Source organism: Ambystoma mexicanum, chromosome 5p (assembly GCF_040938575.1).
Source record: "Ambystoma mexicanum isolate Mex_15411 chromosome 5p, UKY_AmexF1_1, whole genome shotgun sequence".
NCBI lineage: Eukaryota > Metazoa > Chordata > Amphibia > Caudata > Ambystomatidae > Ambystoma > Ambystoma mexicanum.
Genome location: NC_090930.1, coordinates 970,940,538 through 970,959,774, shown reverse-complemented (window position 1 = coordinate 970,959,774; position 19,237 = coordinate 970,940,538). Strand labels below are relative to the sequence as shown.

At 39.8% G+C, this 19,237-nt stretch overlaps 1 protein-coding gene across 9 annotated transcripts in view; it reads right to left on the bottom strand.

The window, feature by feature from the left end:
* Nucleotides 1-1,460: 1,460 nt before the first annotated feature.
* MAK (male germ cell associated kinase) overlaps nt 1,461-19,237 on the bottom strand; it is a 695,810-nt gene continuing 678,033 nt past the window's right edge. For 8 of the 9 annotated variants that reach the window (XM_069613432.1, XM_069613434.1, XM_069613429.1 and 5 more), the window contains 2 exons: nt 12,672-12,761; nt 1,461-8,617 (listed from right to left, as the gene is read on the bottom strand). In XM_069613432.1, the coding sequence (XP_069469533.1) occupies nt 8,460-8,617; nt 12,672-12,761 (248 nt within the window). In that variant the 3' untranslated portion in view covers nt 1,461-8,459. The remainder of the gene's footprint in view (nt 8,618-12,671; nt 12,762-19,237) is intronic. The other variant, XM_069613435.1, reaches the window with a different exon arrangement.

The following is a 19,237-nucleotide window of genomic DNA, read 5'->3' as shown; positions in this document are numbered from 1 at the left end:
GATTTCGTTTTTATAATTATTTGGCAGTCAAAATATGTTGATTTAATGTGACAATCTTACCAATATGCATTAATAGAATGTATGTATTTCAAATGCATCCCTGGAAGGGCCAACAGATTCTTTCTAAACAGAGGTAATATTTGAAGAGGTTTGAATGATGAGAGTCAACATATGTACAAGGTACAAGCAATGTATCTGGGGAAGGGTGGAAAAGTCATTTTAATTTTACTTTAATATCAATTTTGAAAGAACCTTAAATATCTGTGTAAATGAATTACACAAGGAGACACGTATTTAGTGTCATTTATAAGGTACTATGCAAAAGCGCCACAAGATGGCACAGTACACATTTAAAGATGTAGGAATTCAAAATGACACTATGGAGAACTCGGTCAAAGTCCCCTTTGCATGTTCATTACATTTGAAATTGCCTTAAGATCACATAGCACACATCCAAATATGAAGGAACTGAAACCGATACCCAAGGATCAGATTGGTTAGATCATCGCTACTGAATGTCAAAGGGGCCAGATCATTTTGAGCATACAAGTCAATGACATTTTATATTGTTGATTTTTTTGGGTTAATTGTGTAACAAATAAATTGACAAATGTATACTGAATTGAAATAAAAGATTTCTAAATAGAATACATAACAGCGCACAGTGGGGTAATTCTTGTGTAGTGAGTTCCTGATAGTTCCGAAACATAGAAGTTTGGTGTCAGAGTGCAACCCATGCAGCAGATTGTCAGAAATATTTTCAATGTATAGAAAAACATAATTTAAAGTATGTGAGCGCAACCAGGATCATTATAGGACCTGCATTTTGTTATTAGAAATTATTTAAACTATGGTAATGTTATCAACAGTACACTGAAGGTATCCTTCTGGTTACACCGAAGAGACGGAGTGCCAATCAGTCACATCTCTGCTCGTCCCTGTGCCCCCTTGGTCTCTTGAGCTCCCCCAGAGGTCCCTTCCAGGACTCTGCTCCTCCTGGTGCCCCCTGCATTCCTCCCAGTGTCCTTTGTGTCCCTCTGTGGCCACCCTCCTAGTGACCCGTTTTCCCCTTCTTGGACCAGAGTACCCCACACGCCCCCTAGATGGGTCCCAGCGTCGAGTTGGTGCATTACATTGTACAATGTACTCTTTCGAGCCCTAGTGCCTCATGCTCCCTCCTAGGGAACCCATTAACTGCACACAGCCACCCGCCATCCCCTCTAGACCTATATTGGTTCCAGCTGTCCAAGTACAGAAGTACTCATCAGTAAGCAAGATGAATTAATGGTGCTTGGCTATTTCCTCATGTTGGAATACATCACTTGAAATAACTTACTAATTCTATAAACGATGTCCCCATCAGTACTACACGTGCACGCCTAGATAAACAAATAAGTGTACAAAAAGGTGAACTTCAAAAGCACATGGCATGAAGACAGACAGTCCGATTCATTTGCATGTAAGCACTATTGTAATGTTTATTTAACTAATTACATTATAAAAAGTACAGACATCGACAGAAATTCGGTGCTAGATTCACTATTCCAACTTTTTGTGGCACAGTACCAACTGGACATTGTACGTTTGACAACACATATCTAATCTGGTGGCTGTCAGTGGCACAGGATGCAGGCTTTCAATAGTTGCTTCCAGCTTTCTTCCTTCCTGCACCCCTCTGCTGTATCATGGCCACACCCTCCAGTGCCTGAATGTGACACTTCAGAGAGTAGCGTTCAGTAATGAATTGGCTGTTGAGAAGGTGTCACCATAAATACAGAAACCACGACACAAAACATTGAAAATGGACACAAAAGGCTGTGCAGTCCTACGTTTTGACAGAAACACACATACAGTTAAAAAAAATATTTTGCTACTCTGAAAATAGTTATCAAATTTACCCACCTTACCCATTTATATACACAGGTTTCACACAAAGAAATGTGAAGCACTTACTACTGCACATACTTTAGTCAGTTACAGAAAAAACAGACTATTTGACATTTCAAGTACTTGTTCTGCTTACATGCCACTTGTTAAATCAAGCCCCATTAATACATTACATGGCCACAAGACTATAGCATTAAGCGAAGTAATACAATCTTACATATGTAAATCGTAGCAAATATAAAGCATGTTAATACAGTCATAGAGAGAAATTAATTGATGATCTAAATATAAATGTTTCAAATTAAAAAATACATTGAGATGTTTGCAAAATGGCAGGCTGAATACAGAATGCGTAGTTTAAAATGACAGTTTTAAATATTGGGTAAAAAGAAAGGAAAGTACAATGAGATTCTGAGATCACGTTTTATGTGATAGTTGTTATTTTACATATATTATTGCACAAAACAGGAATCCATGGGGCAATCCATGAAACGCTCATGGTGGTGAGGGTAAGAACAGGGGATTACAACATTTGGGTCCCCAGACATGTTTTTCCTGTTTTGTTTTACCAGCAACCTCTTTGACAAACAGAACAAATGCGATTTGACTGTAAATCTCCAATGTATTATTGCATGGAATGAAACTGATCTTGCTAAAAAAAAAAAAGTATTCTTTCTGTTCCCGTCTCTGGTATGTGAGGACAACATTTCCAACAGCATTGCGAAGAACTATCACTTAGAAAGGTCACTGCAGTGTTTTACAGAAAATGCATTAATGTGTTTGCAATTCCGGATAGTGGTTCGTTTGGCCAGCAAAGTAGGGGGCTACGGGATGTGATGCTTAGAAGTTATTGGGCGGGGGCAGTAAGGACATAGAGACATACAGAAATATGACAATAGAACTCTTTGGAAAGAGCTGCTGTGGGGATTCAATCGCACATGGACTATTTAAACATCCACAATACGTGGAAAGTAAGTGAATTTATAGAATGCACTTTAATTTACCCAGCTGAAGAGGCACACACACAAACGAGATAATTCACAATATGCATATTTCAGCAAAGAATGGGGCTGAAGGCAAACTCAGTAGGTCCAATGGTAGCACATACCTGGTCCAGAAAGGGGCTCGCACACAGCACATGCTTAAGTACAATACACTTTCGCCAACTTGGTGTTGGTCATGTAAATTGAGTAGGCACAAGGCCACCTAGTGTATTTCAACCCCTCTATCGAATTGTCAAACGAGCGACAGTATTTTTTAGTCTGGGTAAATGGGCCACAAAGGAATTTAAAATAAAGCAAGGCATTTCCAGGATGGATTCTCTATGCCTCCATAGGGGCTGTCCTGCAGATCCAGACTTGCACACCACAGGACTGAGCCCTGCTTTCTTTAGTGGGCCACCTACCATACCTGCACATGCAGAGGAAAAATGTATGTGCCAGCAGCGGGTACATGTCCAGCTCAAGCATATATGTTGTGGGGGCGGACAGTTTGCACAATGATGGTCATTGTAGCCAGTTGCAGGGAATGCAGAATTGCCTTTTGTAAATGATACACTTTTGTGTACTTTCAGGAATGTGTGCAAGGAGGGGTGCATATGCTTGCACCCCATATCACTTTGCAAATGTAGGTGAAGTTGCTCAATGTTCATTTTATTGGCGTAGCTATACCATATGGCTCTTTAAATTGCATCATACAGGGACCAGACTTCACAGGTCTGAAGAACAACACACCAACAAGACATCAGTACATTTTGTGATAAACAGATACTTGGTCTGGGGCACAATGTTGTATTTTTTAAAATAAGATCCAACAGAGCACTTGAATCTACAACATATAGACGCCTCTGTGCCTTCCCTCATATTTCCAGAGGTCTGCTTTTATTTACTGATGGTTGAAAACTGCACAATGCATTATTTGGCTCTACCACTGTAGAATTATCATACGCAGGAAAGGTGCTTTGAGTGCCTTCACAAAAGCACACGATCCTTAGATTTGTTGAACAACATACTGAATTCTATGTTTATTTTGATGGATATGTCAAGGACCTTTTGTAATTGTTGGAAGAGTATGTAAAGAAGTTCAGATTGTGCAGAGGTTTTACAAGTTCTATGCATGAAATATGAGCTTTGCATCTGTTGTGACTTGGTAGGCAGACATAAAGGGTGGCTAATGATGTGTGCAGATTTTGGGGGAAAATAGACAGCCCCTCTTATTGCTTCATGATGTAATAATAAACACTGAAGATAAAAACAGACAAGAGGTGCACAATTGTGCAGAATTTTTCAAGACAAGTTATTTCAAATGCATTATTCAACATGTTCTGCTTAACTAGTTGACATAATGATGTTGGTTGCCTTTTAGCATTTAAAAAAATATACACATACGTGTGTTTGAGTCTCTAAAAATGTTTTAATTACAAATACATGTGCACGCACAACTAAAAGACAGTTCCTTGCATCATCCGCTTCACAGTAGTTATTGCTACTGGCCCCTAACACTGCACTTTGTGGAAATACTGGACACCCTGATGGCACGATACGACTGCAAAATGTGATATGCACAAGGATACCTTGTGGATTGCAGGAAAACTAGGAATAACATTCAGACATGGCTTTACACACAGACGCAGGTATGCAATAAGATCCCTAGGCCCGATGATCAATGATGCCATCAGATTCACGAGAAGAAAATGTATACTGTGGGAAGAGATTTAACCTTAACCTATAAAAGGGAAACCAGTATGGTTCTGTAATAGTCATAAGGGCATTGGAATAACATAAAAGGCAAATCAAAAGTCAATTTATGCTGTAGTTGAAAAATGAGCGAAGTGCCAACAAACCAAGAAATGTGGAATCGAACAATCTACTCATTCTAATTCCAACAGCTTTTCTGTTGACACTACTTCTTACGGAGGTTTGTGGGAATGCTAGCTCGAAATATTGGCCATTGGATATAGGATCCAGGATCCAATATCAGCTGAGAAGTGCAATATAGAACTATCAATATGTTTACAATATGTATCTGTATTTAAAGACATTTTGTACACACTCAATTAAACCCTTTTGCTTTACAGGTTTCCTTTTAGACCACCACAACATACAGTAGTTACAGCAGAAGGTTTTAACATTTGTGTTAGCAGAAATGTACAAATCCATTTAGATCAAGATCATTTTAAATATTACGTTTGAAAATCAATTCTTACATTCTACATTCTTACAGGAATGCTAAATCTTTCTTTTATTCTAAACAGAAGAATTACATACGTAGAAAATAAAAAGAGATGCACAAGTAATAGATTTAGATATTTCCCCAACTATTGAAAGGGTTTCTTTAATATCCATTCACAATCATTTTCGGAGGTTTTGAGTTTATAAAAATGCAAAGTTTGTGATTTTTAATATGCTTCCAGTTATACACGTCTTTTTGCTTTAACTAAAACACATCACATTCGAATTATTAATTGTGGGTTTGATCACAGTCCCCTGTCAATGTTTGTTATTGTTTATCACTGTTAGTTTCACAATTTTAAAATCATGCATGAAAACCTTAATTTACACCTTGATGTATCAATCCAACACGCTTATTTTTCCATGGATTACCTAACTGAATAATTGGTATCAAAACTTAACATAATGGACAATAATTGATTTGAATATGTACAACATAAGGAAATATTGTACACACAAAATAAATCAGTATTTTTTAATCCGTTTTAGTAAATGCCTTTTAAAATTATACCACCAGTACACGTTATTGAAACAATTGGGCTTAGCTAGAAATCAGTAGGTTTAACATTTAATATGACAAGTTTTAAATTGTATGTGTATATGTGTTTAATTTAGATGAAGATGGGCAAGTTTGACAATTTCAAACCTTTGAAATTTCTTACACGATTATTTTTTTTAGACCACCCTAACTGAAACCTACTTTTTTTAAAATTAATTCCAGTATTTTTGTAGCTTGTTTCAAAATGTAAATCTTGAGTACCATTAAATATAAACTGAAAAATCCAGTACAGTGTAAAAAGCGCTGTTCGGTATTTTAAAACTGCACCGATACTCCCAATCGTGACCTCAGTCTTCAATGCGGACATGCGCTGCAGATGCTCGGTTAACCAATGACATCAGAAATAGAGGTACAGACTGGGCCTAACCAGCAGAGTATTTCAGGCTCTGTTTTGATCCAGAAGAAACTATTTACGGCTGTAAACATGCTGCAAAAAAGTAATAGGTGGATGTGATTTAAAATGCGCCATCTATGGACAGTACATTGTCTTATGTGAAAAATAACCATTAAAGTGAGGCAATGCCCTAAAGTACCAACCATGTCCTTTTAATAAGGGGTGGCACCAGAAATTGAAAAAGGTATGACAGTCTTTAAAGAAGGCAGAACTGATATTGACTGGCTTATTAAGTGCCAGGAATCTCTTTTATTGACAGAGAATATGTAAAAGGTATCTTCCAACCAGCTGAAAAGTTGTTTGGAATTATCTGCTTCTTTGACATTTTTCAGATTTTGGGTAGGTTATGCGATGAAGTCTGCTTTGGTCTCTATGGCAAAAAAGTTAAGGCGACATATATATGGACCTCAATATTGCATAACAAAAAGTTGACCTAAATCTAAGTTAAATTACATTTGCATTGATGTCATGTGATTTGGATGGGAAGTATGTTTTTTGTAAGTGGATGACAAATATATCATAGGGACCTTTTTGACTTCTGGTACAGTGATAAGATGCTTTATGCAACCATGAGAACTAGAAACAGTGACTTATGTATTTAATGTAATTGGGATTCAATCTATGCAGACACCACCTTACATTCACATGTAATGGCTTAAGTGGATGATATCTCTGGGAGTGTGCATCCTGATTTTTTAATGCTATCTCGAAATCTGAGTGTGGCATTGGTACCATACAACTGAATGAAAGATGAAGATTTTAAAATATAGCGAAGTTCTAACAGAAAATCCTCACTTTGAAAGCATTTTTGAATAAGGTATTTTGCATTTGAATTAAAAGCAACTTCACTGACTAGGATATGGGGCAATTTCTGCAGCATGTTCATGCTAAAGCTGAGCAAAGATTGCACTTTGCCCAAAATAATTTATATGTTTTATTCCTCGCCAAAACATTTAAATAATGCAATTTCATTAACCAATTCTGCCAATGTTGCAAAGCTCATTCTGTTACTTGATTTAGTTTTTTCCTCTTCTTGTTTCTTACTGGAGGACCATGACCCCTTTAACATTTACTGTGGCATTTGTGGCTGCCTAACTTAGCACTCATGCTGATCCCATCACCAAGAGCTCATACCAAAATCCCCTGGCTTGTCTTTGTACATCCTGCCATATCAGTCCCCTTCACAGTGAGTGACTAAGGTGGTTTACAGTAACATTGAGTAAAACACCTTGGAATGAATCTTAATTTTTTTAAAAAATCATTGTACTACCCAGATAATGCAATCAGGGAAACAATGCTCAATTGCACTACCATGCAAAACTCAATGGGAGAGAAGGTATCCATATTCACAGGGTTCCATAGCAAAGCCCAATTTGTCTATTTCAACATTACAGGTTTACACATCTATCTGTGTTTCATTTTACTTTATTTTTTATGTTAATTTCTTAGTGCTTATGAAGTGCAGCAATCACCCTAGGGCATCTTGTCTCTGGGAAACCAAAGACGCAAGTCGGGAGTTAATTAATTCTCCAAGATTGTTATGTTTAAAGCAGTATCACATTCATATCAGGTTAAAGAAATGTTACGAACAGTTTCAATGAATACCTTAATGTTGGAAAAAGTCAAACGGAATCAGAAGTTTTCCCTCCTCCACCTTGCTTCTCCATACAAAGTAGTATTGTTTCAAACCCACTGTTTGGAAAAAGCCAGATTGTTAGCTACACCACCATATACATGAATGATAAACTTGAATTTAAATTGTTGGAAGTTGGGACGTTGCCTTTGATTTGTGTTAGATAATGTGCACGGTCTTTGCTGTTCCATTTTACTTTTATCTGAATAAAATACCACTACATTCTTATGAAATATTTTATATAGTTCTTTCCTGCATATCACCATAGGCTCATGGGACTAAAACAGTCAGAATAGTATCGTATTTACCTTTGCATCAGTTTCATACCATGAAATAGTTGCAAATATTTGTCATTTTGTTCTTGTCAATCATATCTAAATAATCCTTCATAAAATGTATGAAGGCCATGCTACTACACGATATTCCAAAGATATACATTCTTTATACTAGATAGAAAAAATATGTTTTAATTCTCTTTACCTATTGCTATAGTGCAATTTAACAACTAACCAGTTATAGTTTGAATATCCTCTTGTCTTTGGCAAGCAATTGTATGCAACAAGCGGGTGCCATTTCAACGTCCGCTCAGCAAAATGTGCCTCACTTTAAGGACAGATTACAACAAACTGCAGATCACTAGTTATCTTCAGCTACGTGTGATAACGTAATCTTTCAAAAAGAGGAAGAATAGGAGTGTTGTAATTCCCAAATGACAAATAATGAGCTCTGTGGTAAATAAATGCTCCAGCAATCTTCTTATCGTTGGCCTCCATATTTGGATAGCCAGTCTGTCCTCCCATGCACTGCCTGAATTGCCGGTGGGCGGTTTAACATTGCCATGTTTTTTGCAGCTGCATTATAGCCTGGACCTGGTAATTGAGAAATAGCAGCTTTTGTCTTCCAAGCATCATAATCTGAAAGTAAAAAAGAAATCCTATTAGTTGCACAAATAATATTGGAAATGTTAACATTCACATAATAAAAAGTATGTAGACATGGTTTCACTGGTTTGGTCTACCGACAAACCCTTAACACTGAATGAGAATTCAAGAACTACAGAAAAAGTTCTGATGCAAATATGGCAGGGAAAAAAGACAACTTTATAAAGGGTATAAAGAAGGCTCTTGTGGGAATTTGGGATACTTCTCTACAACTTGCTAAGATAACAAAACTAGATATAAGAAATTTTGTCAAGAGGTATAAAGCGTCCGCTTCAACCAAACAATGGTTTCTTGTATTTAATGTTTTACGCAATACAGACTTTAGCAGATTCTGGAACCTGTCCTGAAACTACCACAGATAAAAAGGAGGTTAACCCTACAATCAAAGTCCTCGTGGGGACAACATATATCCATAGACTATATTATGTGGAACATACTGAACCAGTGAATGAGGAGATAAGTCCCTTTGTATTGGCAAAAGACAGACTAAAGTTCTCAACCGAAGATTTGGAATGAATGATAGAAAAGATTAAATCGTTTAGGGCATCATTTCGAGAATGGGGAAATGAAGCACCAGCACCGTTGCCAACAGTGCTGGTGCTTCCATGAAAAACATTCCTGCAGGCAGGCATTCTCATAGACTGGCAGTCCGGAAAGGGTGCCGGTACGTTGCTACCGGCACCCTTATGTCCAGACCGCCAGACTTGGAATGAGGCCCAATGTCTAGAATTACTATTGTAATTGATACTAGAATTGCTATTGTGAAGGCAATTCAAAAGTTCATTATATTTTAGACAAAGCTTCCCTGTCAATGCCTCATGTAGTTACACAGAGAAACTGTACAATGGAAAAGTGAGAAGATTCATTATGCTGTTAAGACTTGAGCTTTTAACTATTTAGTCCAGATTGGGAGCATGGAAACAAAATCCCATATCAGGAACATGTATGTCAATTTTGCAACATGAAAGTAGAAACCAGTAGATATAAATTGATTGATTGCAGGAACCTAGATTACTTATATACAAAGGGATTTTATAACCTGCATTTTAAACTTGAAATTTTAATTCAGATCAATCCTGGGGACTCTTCAAATAGCATGATCTTAAATGTCACACTATCATATTTGGGTGCAAATCTTAAAACGCTTGTGATGAGCAATGGTACTATGAATATTTTAGAACACTGTTATAAACAAGGAGGTGTAAATAACAAGGAGGTATAAATAAGATGGCACTATGCTTTTATGAAATCTGTGAATGGATTTTAAGAGATGTTTTAGAAGATGGTTATGAAATTTAGAATTTATAGTGATTGATTTTATTTATATGTGCATAAAAGTTGATTTGTGAAATACAGTGTTAATAGTTTTTTTTTAACCATACAACACTTAAATAATAAAAAGAATTAGGAATTACAGTAGCTAGTTGCAACAAAATCTCACAGCATGCAAGATGCAACGATCATCCATGGTTGGAGACATGAAAAGGGGTATCGGAGTTCAGATGCCCCCCCCCATGCTAGCATCCAACCTAACTGCCTCATGCTATTTCCTTCTTATTAGCTGCAAAAAGATCTCAGACTTAGAGCAGTGAAAAATGCCTGTTTAACCAAACGCAGATACATAGTAGGCAGGGGAAGTGCACCCCTATTTTTTTTTTTAAATGCTTAAACATTTCCAGAACTCTGGAGGGTGAGGATTAATTAGAATTCCTACATGCTACGTTTTTCCTCAAAGCTACGAATGATAGTAAGGCAGTTTGAATAGTTGACACATTTAATGCCAAGATTATGCTAGCATCCCCCATCATTCCTTTTGGGGAGAGTCTTCATTTGTATGCTTCATTCCCTCTCCTAGTGAGACCCTCAGCACCTGTTGCTGGATTTCTGGGCCTTTTTCTTTTTATCTTGAATGAGTGCAGCCTTTTTCCACTCATTCATTCTTGTTGCTCTGACTATTGGTACTCTGTTCTCTGTGTTTTACCTTTACTATGGAGTCTACGTTCCTCCACATCTCTTTTAAGGCATCTGTATTTTACTTTTTCAGCACAGCTCCTTATGGTTAGTGTTGCTCGAAACCCATTGGTTTCTCCTTTGAGATTAATTCCCTATCCTAGAGTAACTACAGTTCTTAAGGATAGAGGGATACTTTGTATCCTTCCTAACCCTTTATTCTATGTGAGATTAGCAAACACCACCGTATGTGGAGTGCTAAGGTGATACCTAGTATCCCCCTTCTCTCTGCTCTTGTGACTTTTTAGTCACAGACAACGCTCTAGTTATGGCTGGTGGCAGTGGATGTGCTCTACCAACTATTGTGCTTTTTCTTACCACAGACTGTATTTACATAGTCTCAGTTAAGCAAAATAGGGTCACCTAGAATCTAACATGGTGGGTCCATTCTTTTTTCGCCATTTCTAGCATGGTTTTTCTTTATCAGCCCTTCTTATACCATTCTGTTTGTGTGTTTTGCCTTTGGCAGGAACCATTGGTGTCCCCGCCTAGGCTGCAGTGTGTCTGGGCAGGCAGGAAGTGGGGGAGGAGTTTTTCACTCTCCTGCTCTTTGTCTGCCTTAGTGCCTGATTGGAAACCAGCTCCCACTGGGGGTCTGGCTGTCGTGAATGGACAACGACCAGAGACGCCTACCGACCCTTTGCAAAACTGAAGCAACCATTGCTGTCCTGACCTGGGAATCCAGAGACCGGGACCCGCGTTGCTACAACGAGGAGAATCCAGCCACAAACATTTCTTCTAACCTAAAGTACTGTGGGTGAAAAGGTATTGCTTACCTTAAACCGAGAAGTCGTACCAGAGCATTGGAGTGCACAAAGAGGTGTCCAGGGTGTCCACTCTTTCCTCTGACCCAAGCTGCCAGATTGTGTCGCCTTTACGAGTCCTTTCACAGGGTCTACACCATTGTGTGAAGTCTTGAAGTATACGTTCCTAGAGACTAGAAGTATCCTAAGGAACCTTTTCTGTTTCCCTGCTTTGTAAGACTTTGAGCCCTCTGCAAACTGACTTTTGCTGCTAGTTAGGATTTGGACTTAAAAAGGGAAACTTCCTCTATAACTTTAAGCTCTGCTACTGTTTGACTAACCAACTGTTTTCCTTACTAAAAGACTATCTTATCTGGTTTTGCTAACTAAATATAATTAATGTATTTCTTCTGTCTTACGTGAGTGTGCGGTAGTACTGATAATAAGGTAGAACTGTCATTAGTGTCAAACGTTGTAACAATTCTAACTGCAAACTACAAACTAAGCAGTGGCCTTTGAAAAGTATCTATAAGTAAGCCTAGGTGTATTGGTTTAATGTGCTAAGTATTTTAAGGCATCTCTTGTGTAAATATAATAAATATATATTTAATATAAATATATTGGTGTAAGTGTTCCTTTGAATTGATTTATTAAATAGATTCAGTGTAATTACCTACAGCTCACATCTTCCTCTTATAATAATCCTGACTGCTCTGCCACTCTACCAAGGTTCCATGAGTAGTCCAGACCGATACTAAGAGTTGGGGACCTGTACACAATTGGGATAGTTTTATGAAGTCTTACCTCAAAGTGGACTTTAGGAAAACCCCCTTAACAATTCCCCAACTCACATTATGCAGTTGTCCTCCACTAGCCTTCCACATGTGACATAGTCACAGTTGGCAGCAGGTCTTGATGGCACGTAACAAGATAAGGTTGGAAACAATAGTACGTCTAGTATAGTATTAGGAAAAGGTTTAATAGTTGCCAATAGCCCACTTTCCAAGTTGCAGGGCATTCAGAGAAATGCCATCTATGCACTCTATATCGTGAAAGGAACGACAATATCTCAATTGGAAATATTTTCAATCAGACAGTACATGTTTATCATAAGAACACATACATGTGCACATATATTTAGTGGTCCAAGCAGAAGTGAATTCCAACTAACAGAGCATCTATAACCTACATATGAATGCCATTGCAGACTTAAAAGCATTTCATTTAAGAATTGTTTAGCAACTGATGCAGTTTAATTTGGACTATAATGTTACCTGTTTTATTTTCAACCATCAATTTGTGGATGGTTGGTTTAGGCTTGGTAATTTTCGGCTTATCTTTTTTAGTGTCACTGACGGTGAGGTCTGATAGGCAGAATAGAAGAAGAAGAAAAGAAAAACAGTAAAAGAAAAAAGAACCAGTTTTTGAAAAGAGAATGTAAAAGCAAAAGAACAAACATCAAAAGAACAATAATGTGGAGGAAACTAAAACAAGTAAACAGTAAAGTTTTGCAAGGTGGGAAATGCCTACTGCCTTTCCTGCCCCAGGCCTCTCCCCTAGATTATGCCCTTAACTTGAACTATGATAGAGCCCAGGGCCCTCAACCCCTCCTGAATTATCCCTGATATTGGACCTATGCAGCTCTTGTGGGTTTGGGCAGAGGGATGTGTGAAGGTGACCAGGGAGTCACATGTGTCGCACAGGTGTAATGCAACACGATGCAGCATCCCAAAATAGACACAACAGGCTGGTGAATATTTTCAGTGACAGGGCATAACTTCTCCCCAAGTTAACACAGACATAGCATAGGAAGGGAGCTCAAATTAATCCATGTGAGTTTGGAGGAAGCAGAGATGTGGAAGCAAAGGAAACCTTTCAAATATTGGGTTGAAATGGTGCAATTTGTAAGACAAACGGAGTTAACAGCCATACAATTTACAATTGGTTCTCGAGGGTAATGCATGCAAAAAATATAATAGATGACAGGTCACCAACAGTACACAGGAGCATTTTATATATTTCCATGATGCCGTTACACTCATTATACACCAGCGTTGCCAATCTTAATCACTTTAATGTGCGGTGCAAAATATATGCTAGCATTTTCATTGTAATTTCCATTCATGGTGTTGCATCAACATATATCCTCGAAACGACAGGATAAATCCCTTTCAAGAAGCTGCGTCCAAAATATATGCGGACAATGCCACTTTCATGAAGCTGTGCCAACAATATATGCCAGCAATCGTGCTATAAATCACTGATGGCATGCCAACAAAATGTGCCAGCATTGCCACTGTAAATCACTTCCATTGAGTTGCTCCAAAATATATGGCGGCAATGCGACGGTAAATCACTTTCATGACACTGCACCCACAATATATGCCAGTAATGCCAAGCTACAACACTTTCATGCACACGTGTGCTAGAAATACAAGGGTAAATTACTGGTTCCATGTCATATCATCGCTAGGCATTTCTATGCCTGCATTTTAAACGTGTATATAATAACAAAAAAGTTTGACTTTTATCTTTTAGGGGGGGGGGGGTCACCCCGAAACACCCCCTCCTCCATCCATTTTTAACTATACCCAACCCCAACCCTTTATCGGCCCCCCCCAAAAAAAAAATCGATTAACTTTCTCGTTATTATATACAGGTTTAAAATACAGGCGTAGAAATGCATGGCGATGAAAGGGCGTCGTACCAAATTACTTTCATGGAGCTGAGCCCACAATAAATGCTTGCAATGCCAGGGTGAAACAATTTTATGATGCTGTGCTCAAAACATATAGCAGCAATAATGTTATAAATCACTTTGATGATGTCACACCCACAATACATTCCAGCATTGGCACTGTAAATCCCTTTAATCACTTGTGATGCTGCACCACAATATTTACAGACAATGCCAGGGTAAATCCCTTTCCTGAAGTTGGGCTCATAATAAATGCCAGCAATCATGCTAGCCATCACGATGATGAGGTCATAGACAATACATGGAAGAATGATCACAGTCTTGATTTCATAAAGCTGATGCAGCCCGCCTCTCCCACCAAATAAAGCGCACACACACCCAAACATACACATAACAGAAACATACATACAAACACACAGACTTGCACATGAGCCCATACTTTTATCCACACTCTGATAAACACACACACTGCATACCATTTAAAACACACTTACGCACACACACAACATCTTTTTAAACATACCTTCATGTAATCAGGCATCATGTTCTCCGGTCTGTCAGAGGCAGCATAACTCATCTTGGACCAGGAAGAGAAAGAAGGGACATGTTTGCTGAATTGGTCGGGAACCTCTTGGTTGCCTGCCAACGAATGGGCTACTGTGCTGAATCAACTATTCAATCCTGAATGCATTTTTTTAATGAATCCGGCTAGGACCATCCCAGTGGGCGAGAGGGGGATCCAACAGGAGAGACGAGGGTTCCAAAGGGAGTGACCACCCTCCCGACCACCTAGCTCTGCCACCGAAGGTGGGGGCTCCTCTTGATCAGTGATGGGGAAAAGGTTTCCAGAGCATTCAGAATTGTTGTCAATGCTCTGCATTGTGAAGATTGCTCGTCTTCTGAGCAAGGCCATCTTGCTTGACCAATCTGGTACCCTAATGTTGCACCCCATCCGAGATGGCTTTAATCCATCATCACAGTGATTGAACTGGGTCTGGGGGTCTATAGACACTTCTTTTTCCAGATTCCCTGGATACAGCAACCACTTCATGCATTTCTGTATCAAAGGTGGTATTGGTACAATTGCTGTCAGGAAACTAGAGATCTGCCAGGTGTTTCTGGTGATAATGAGCCATTGAAACAAGGACGATTGTTGTCAACTTATCTCCATGCACATTCAGCCAATCCCTTAACAAAACCTAGCGTTATGAAAGAAGGTTCATAATCTTTTCCTCAACTTCTCTGCTCTTTGTAAGCAGTGACACAATTTCATGATCTGTCACTATTGTGAAGTCTAGGTTCTGGGCTGGTGACAAATGTGATTTTTTCTGATTGATCAGGATCCAAGTATAGAATCTGACACACCCTCCGAGTGTGTGCAACTGATCCATCCTTTTTCTGGTGGAGGATTAGACCGCCAGCTGGATATGGGTGCATTCATATATCTCCCTTGTGCTGTAAATCCAGTAGTGGTGCTCTTATCTTCATAAATACTCTAAGGATTGATTTTAGACCAAATGGCAACACTGTTTATTACAGATGTATCCCCAGTGCAACGAGCTGGTGATAAAGCTGGTGAGCTTTTGATAATTGCCACATGATCGGCGTCATGAAGGTCCAGTGACATCAAGAATGGGCCCAATTGTAATATGGGTAGAATCTTCTGCACTGTTTATATAGTAAATTTAATGCAATAGATCCATGCATTCAGTTTGTTAAAATAGAAATCAATCTGCACTCTCCCCACCCCCCACCCCCGCAAGGTCTTGGGTAGAAGGAGTAGGGGTAAAATCGTTGCCCCTTTTCTTGTGGTGGCACTGGAATCACTGACTTTCTTTAACAAATCCTCTATTTGCTCTGGACAGCTTCTGCATGTCGGATCCCTTGTGTCTCAGTCCTCACTATGTATGCTTGAGGAAGAGATGACAGTTTGTGGGCTCAAATAACATGTTTCAAAGAAAAGGCATAAGTAATTCACACTTTTTGGCTGGCATTTGCATTCCAGTCTCTCCTATCAAGATGCTTCTGGGAAGCCGTACTGGATCATCCTGTGAGGGCTGCTGAAGTTTTGTAGTCCTTTGCAGTGTCCGACATCAACTGAAGTTGCTACTCTACAGGTAATAACTCCTCACCCTGAATATATATCAATTCCAGCTGACTGCAATCTCAAACCTTTTCCATCTATGTGTACATATCTTGTAGTCGTTTCAACATTGGTTGGCTGTGTAAATCTTGTAGATACCCATTCTTGGGGATAGATGGAAATCCACCTGGCCTTTCTTTAAGGGGGGAGTCAAGCTACTGGACCATGATTTTACTCTGGTCTCTGGTTTCAGACAATTGAGGGACTACCCACCAGACTTGAGATCATGCAGTCAACTTTGATATGTTCAGACAACTCTGGTTCACTACCTTTCACAGGAGATCCCTTGGAAACACATTTTGGTAACACATTTATTTCCAGATCCCGGCTTTAATCTATTAATGACCTTTCAGAGTGTCTTCATAATAGGGACCTGTGAGCCACTTTTATGTGTTTAAAGAATTGCCCTCTTCCTATTGGTTGATCTCTGACATGAAATTCTAGGGTCTCCCATATATGATGAAGCACCACAGGCCATGTCTGTTTGGAAATATAGTGACTCTTAGCATCCAGATCTCAGTTGTTTGCCCTTTTATCAGTTTTCTGTGCACTTTCTTTTTCTAATGACTCAGCATGGTCAGATCCATCAGTTGTGTACGCTCTGCTTTGGATGTGGGTAAATCAGGGGAGGGATTGCTTTGGTCTCCCTTCTACGTCCACCCTGGGATGTGCCATTCCCTCTACCTTTAAGAAATTGCTCCTCTTGTGTTTGTGGTGCCCCGAGTTGTTACCTCTGTGCCTAGAAAAACATAATGCCAACAATCTTGCAGCTTCCCTCTTTCTTTTAGGAGATGGGGACTTAAACGCATACCCCTTAGGTTAAAGGATGGGACAGTGGAGGCGATGTGGGCCCATGCACACCACCTGCTCCGGGAAGAAGGTCTCAGAGAAGGTTTATGGTGGGTCCACAGGCTGCCCAGTTCATCCCTATCATTGCCAGCCCTTTCCGCACTGGGAAGAAAGATATATCTGAATATTAGAGAACATGTGCTATAAAGACTCTTGGAGCGTCATGGACCCACTAGCGTAGGTGTCCGTAGAGCCCACAATAGTGATCTGGAGTACTTGTCTAGTAGAAGTCACATCGTTGTGACTTCCACTGACATCCCCCAATGCAGATCAAATCTGCCAGCATTTGTTGGGCAGGTGGGTGAAGAAAAATGTACTGTTTACCAAATTCGAGAGGGAAGGAGTACGGGACACTAAAGGAATCTAAATCCAAGATGGCACCTTTCCTGGAATTAAACAAGGCCAGCAGAGCCACACTGGGCCCCACTATCAAATTGACACCAACTGAGAGATTTGTTGCTCCAGCATTTGCACACTCACTTGTAGAGTTCACACACCTGAAATCCCTCTAACAGTTAGGTGCCCCACAGGATGTCCCACTGGAGATTACAAGGGGGCAGGAGACAGAATACTGTCATACACAGGAGTCTGGAGTGTCAGCTGAAGGAAGAGGAATGAAGGTTGAGGAGGGGAACACGCTAAGATCAAGGAGAGAGGAGGTGTAGAGTAGGAGCAGTGGAACATCAAGCAGGAGGAAAGGAGAAAGTTGAAAGCTGAGAGATCTCGTCTTTAGAAGGGTTCATGAGATAGACTATGTATCACTGGATGCACTCCTGGAACCACTGGATGCCACTGCACTTTATTTCAACATTCCACATGGAAATGGAATTGCTGCATGCCAGAAATTCCTGCAAAATTGAAGACCAATATAGGCACCCCAACCAAAGCTATCTTGGTTCCAGAGGGTTGTTCCCATCCCCTGGGTTCTTCAATGGGATGGCAGTGTATCTTGTTCTAAAAGTTCTTTGTGTCTCGCCTTGGCCCACAACAATACTGTTAGGTACAAAACTGTTCAACCTTGTGGTTTCCTTCTTTAAAAAGTTCCTTATTTGTTCAATCACACAGTGTCCTTTCCTGGGACTTCTCTGTAGGTTTGTAATTGCCTGGTATACTCCCCTGCCAGGACTTCTCATATGATTGCACTTTGCCTGGTTTACTCACCTGCCAGGACTCTAACTTCGATATATGTGTCAGAGTCTCTTTACATTCAAAATTGTATATCTTTTCCTTGATTCGGTATTTCTAGTGCTTTCAATGTTGACTTTCAGTTTTCCCATTTTTGGCATTCCATGCACTTATATATTGTTAGGGTTTACATTTGTATTCTGCCTTTTTGACTTACAAAACAATCTTCTTATAATTTCTGTGGGGTTACAAAGTTCAAAATGTTTTTGGCTCGGTCGCCGACACGCCCCGGGGTCCCCACTTCGCTTAGGCTGACTCACCAGCTCTGCCTGGCGTCTTCGGTCCCGGTGGTGCTTACGTGCTGAAGCATGTCGTCCACTCTTGACTGCTTTGACGTCTCTCTGCCTTCTCCCCTGCTCGCCTTCAGGTCTCGGTGAGGGTAACGCTGTTTCCTCCAGCTACGGAATGCCCATGAATCATCTCGTGGTTCCTGGCGTTTCTGCGGCCTTGCTTGCTCTCACAATGATTCTTTCCCTCTTTGCTGGTGAGCCCCTTGGCTCTGCCACACCGACTCGTGTCTCCAGCTAACTGCACGCCTCCAAGGGAGATGTAACGCCGTCTCCTGAGCCTCTTCTCACAGTTTGATTTCCATTTTTAAATGTCCCCCACAAAGCTGCTTTCTCAAAACAACTAGCACGCTCATTGAGATTGAGGCTCCTGTTGCTCTGCATCATTTCCTTCAACGTCCTTGTCTCAGTATTTTGGTGGTTGTGGGAATTGGAGTCCACAGATATCAACTAATGCACAGTACTTGGAGAACCTCTCTCAATGATTCCATATGAAGGATACATTCTATATGAAGTGGAATTAGAAATGAAAAAGGTTTTCTGGGAGCTTTTACTTTTCAGATCATGGATAGGAGTTTGGTTTAAAGGACGTTGGGAAAAGGTTTCTCCATTTTCCTTAAAGGGGGAACAGACGCATTGCAATAGGCCATTAGGCTTTTGGGTAAAAGGGGGTCTTTC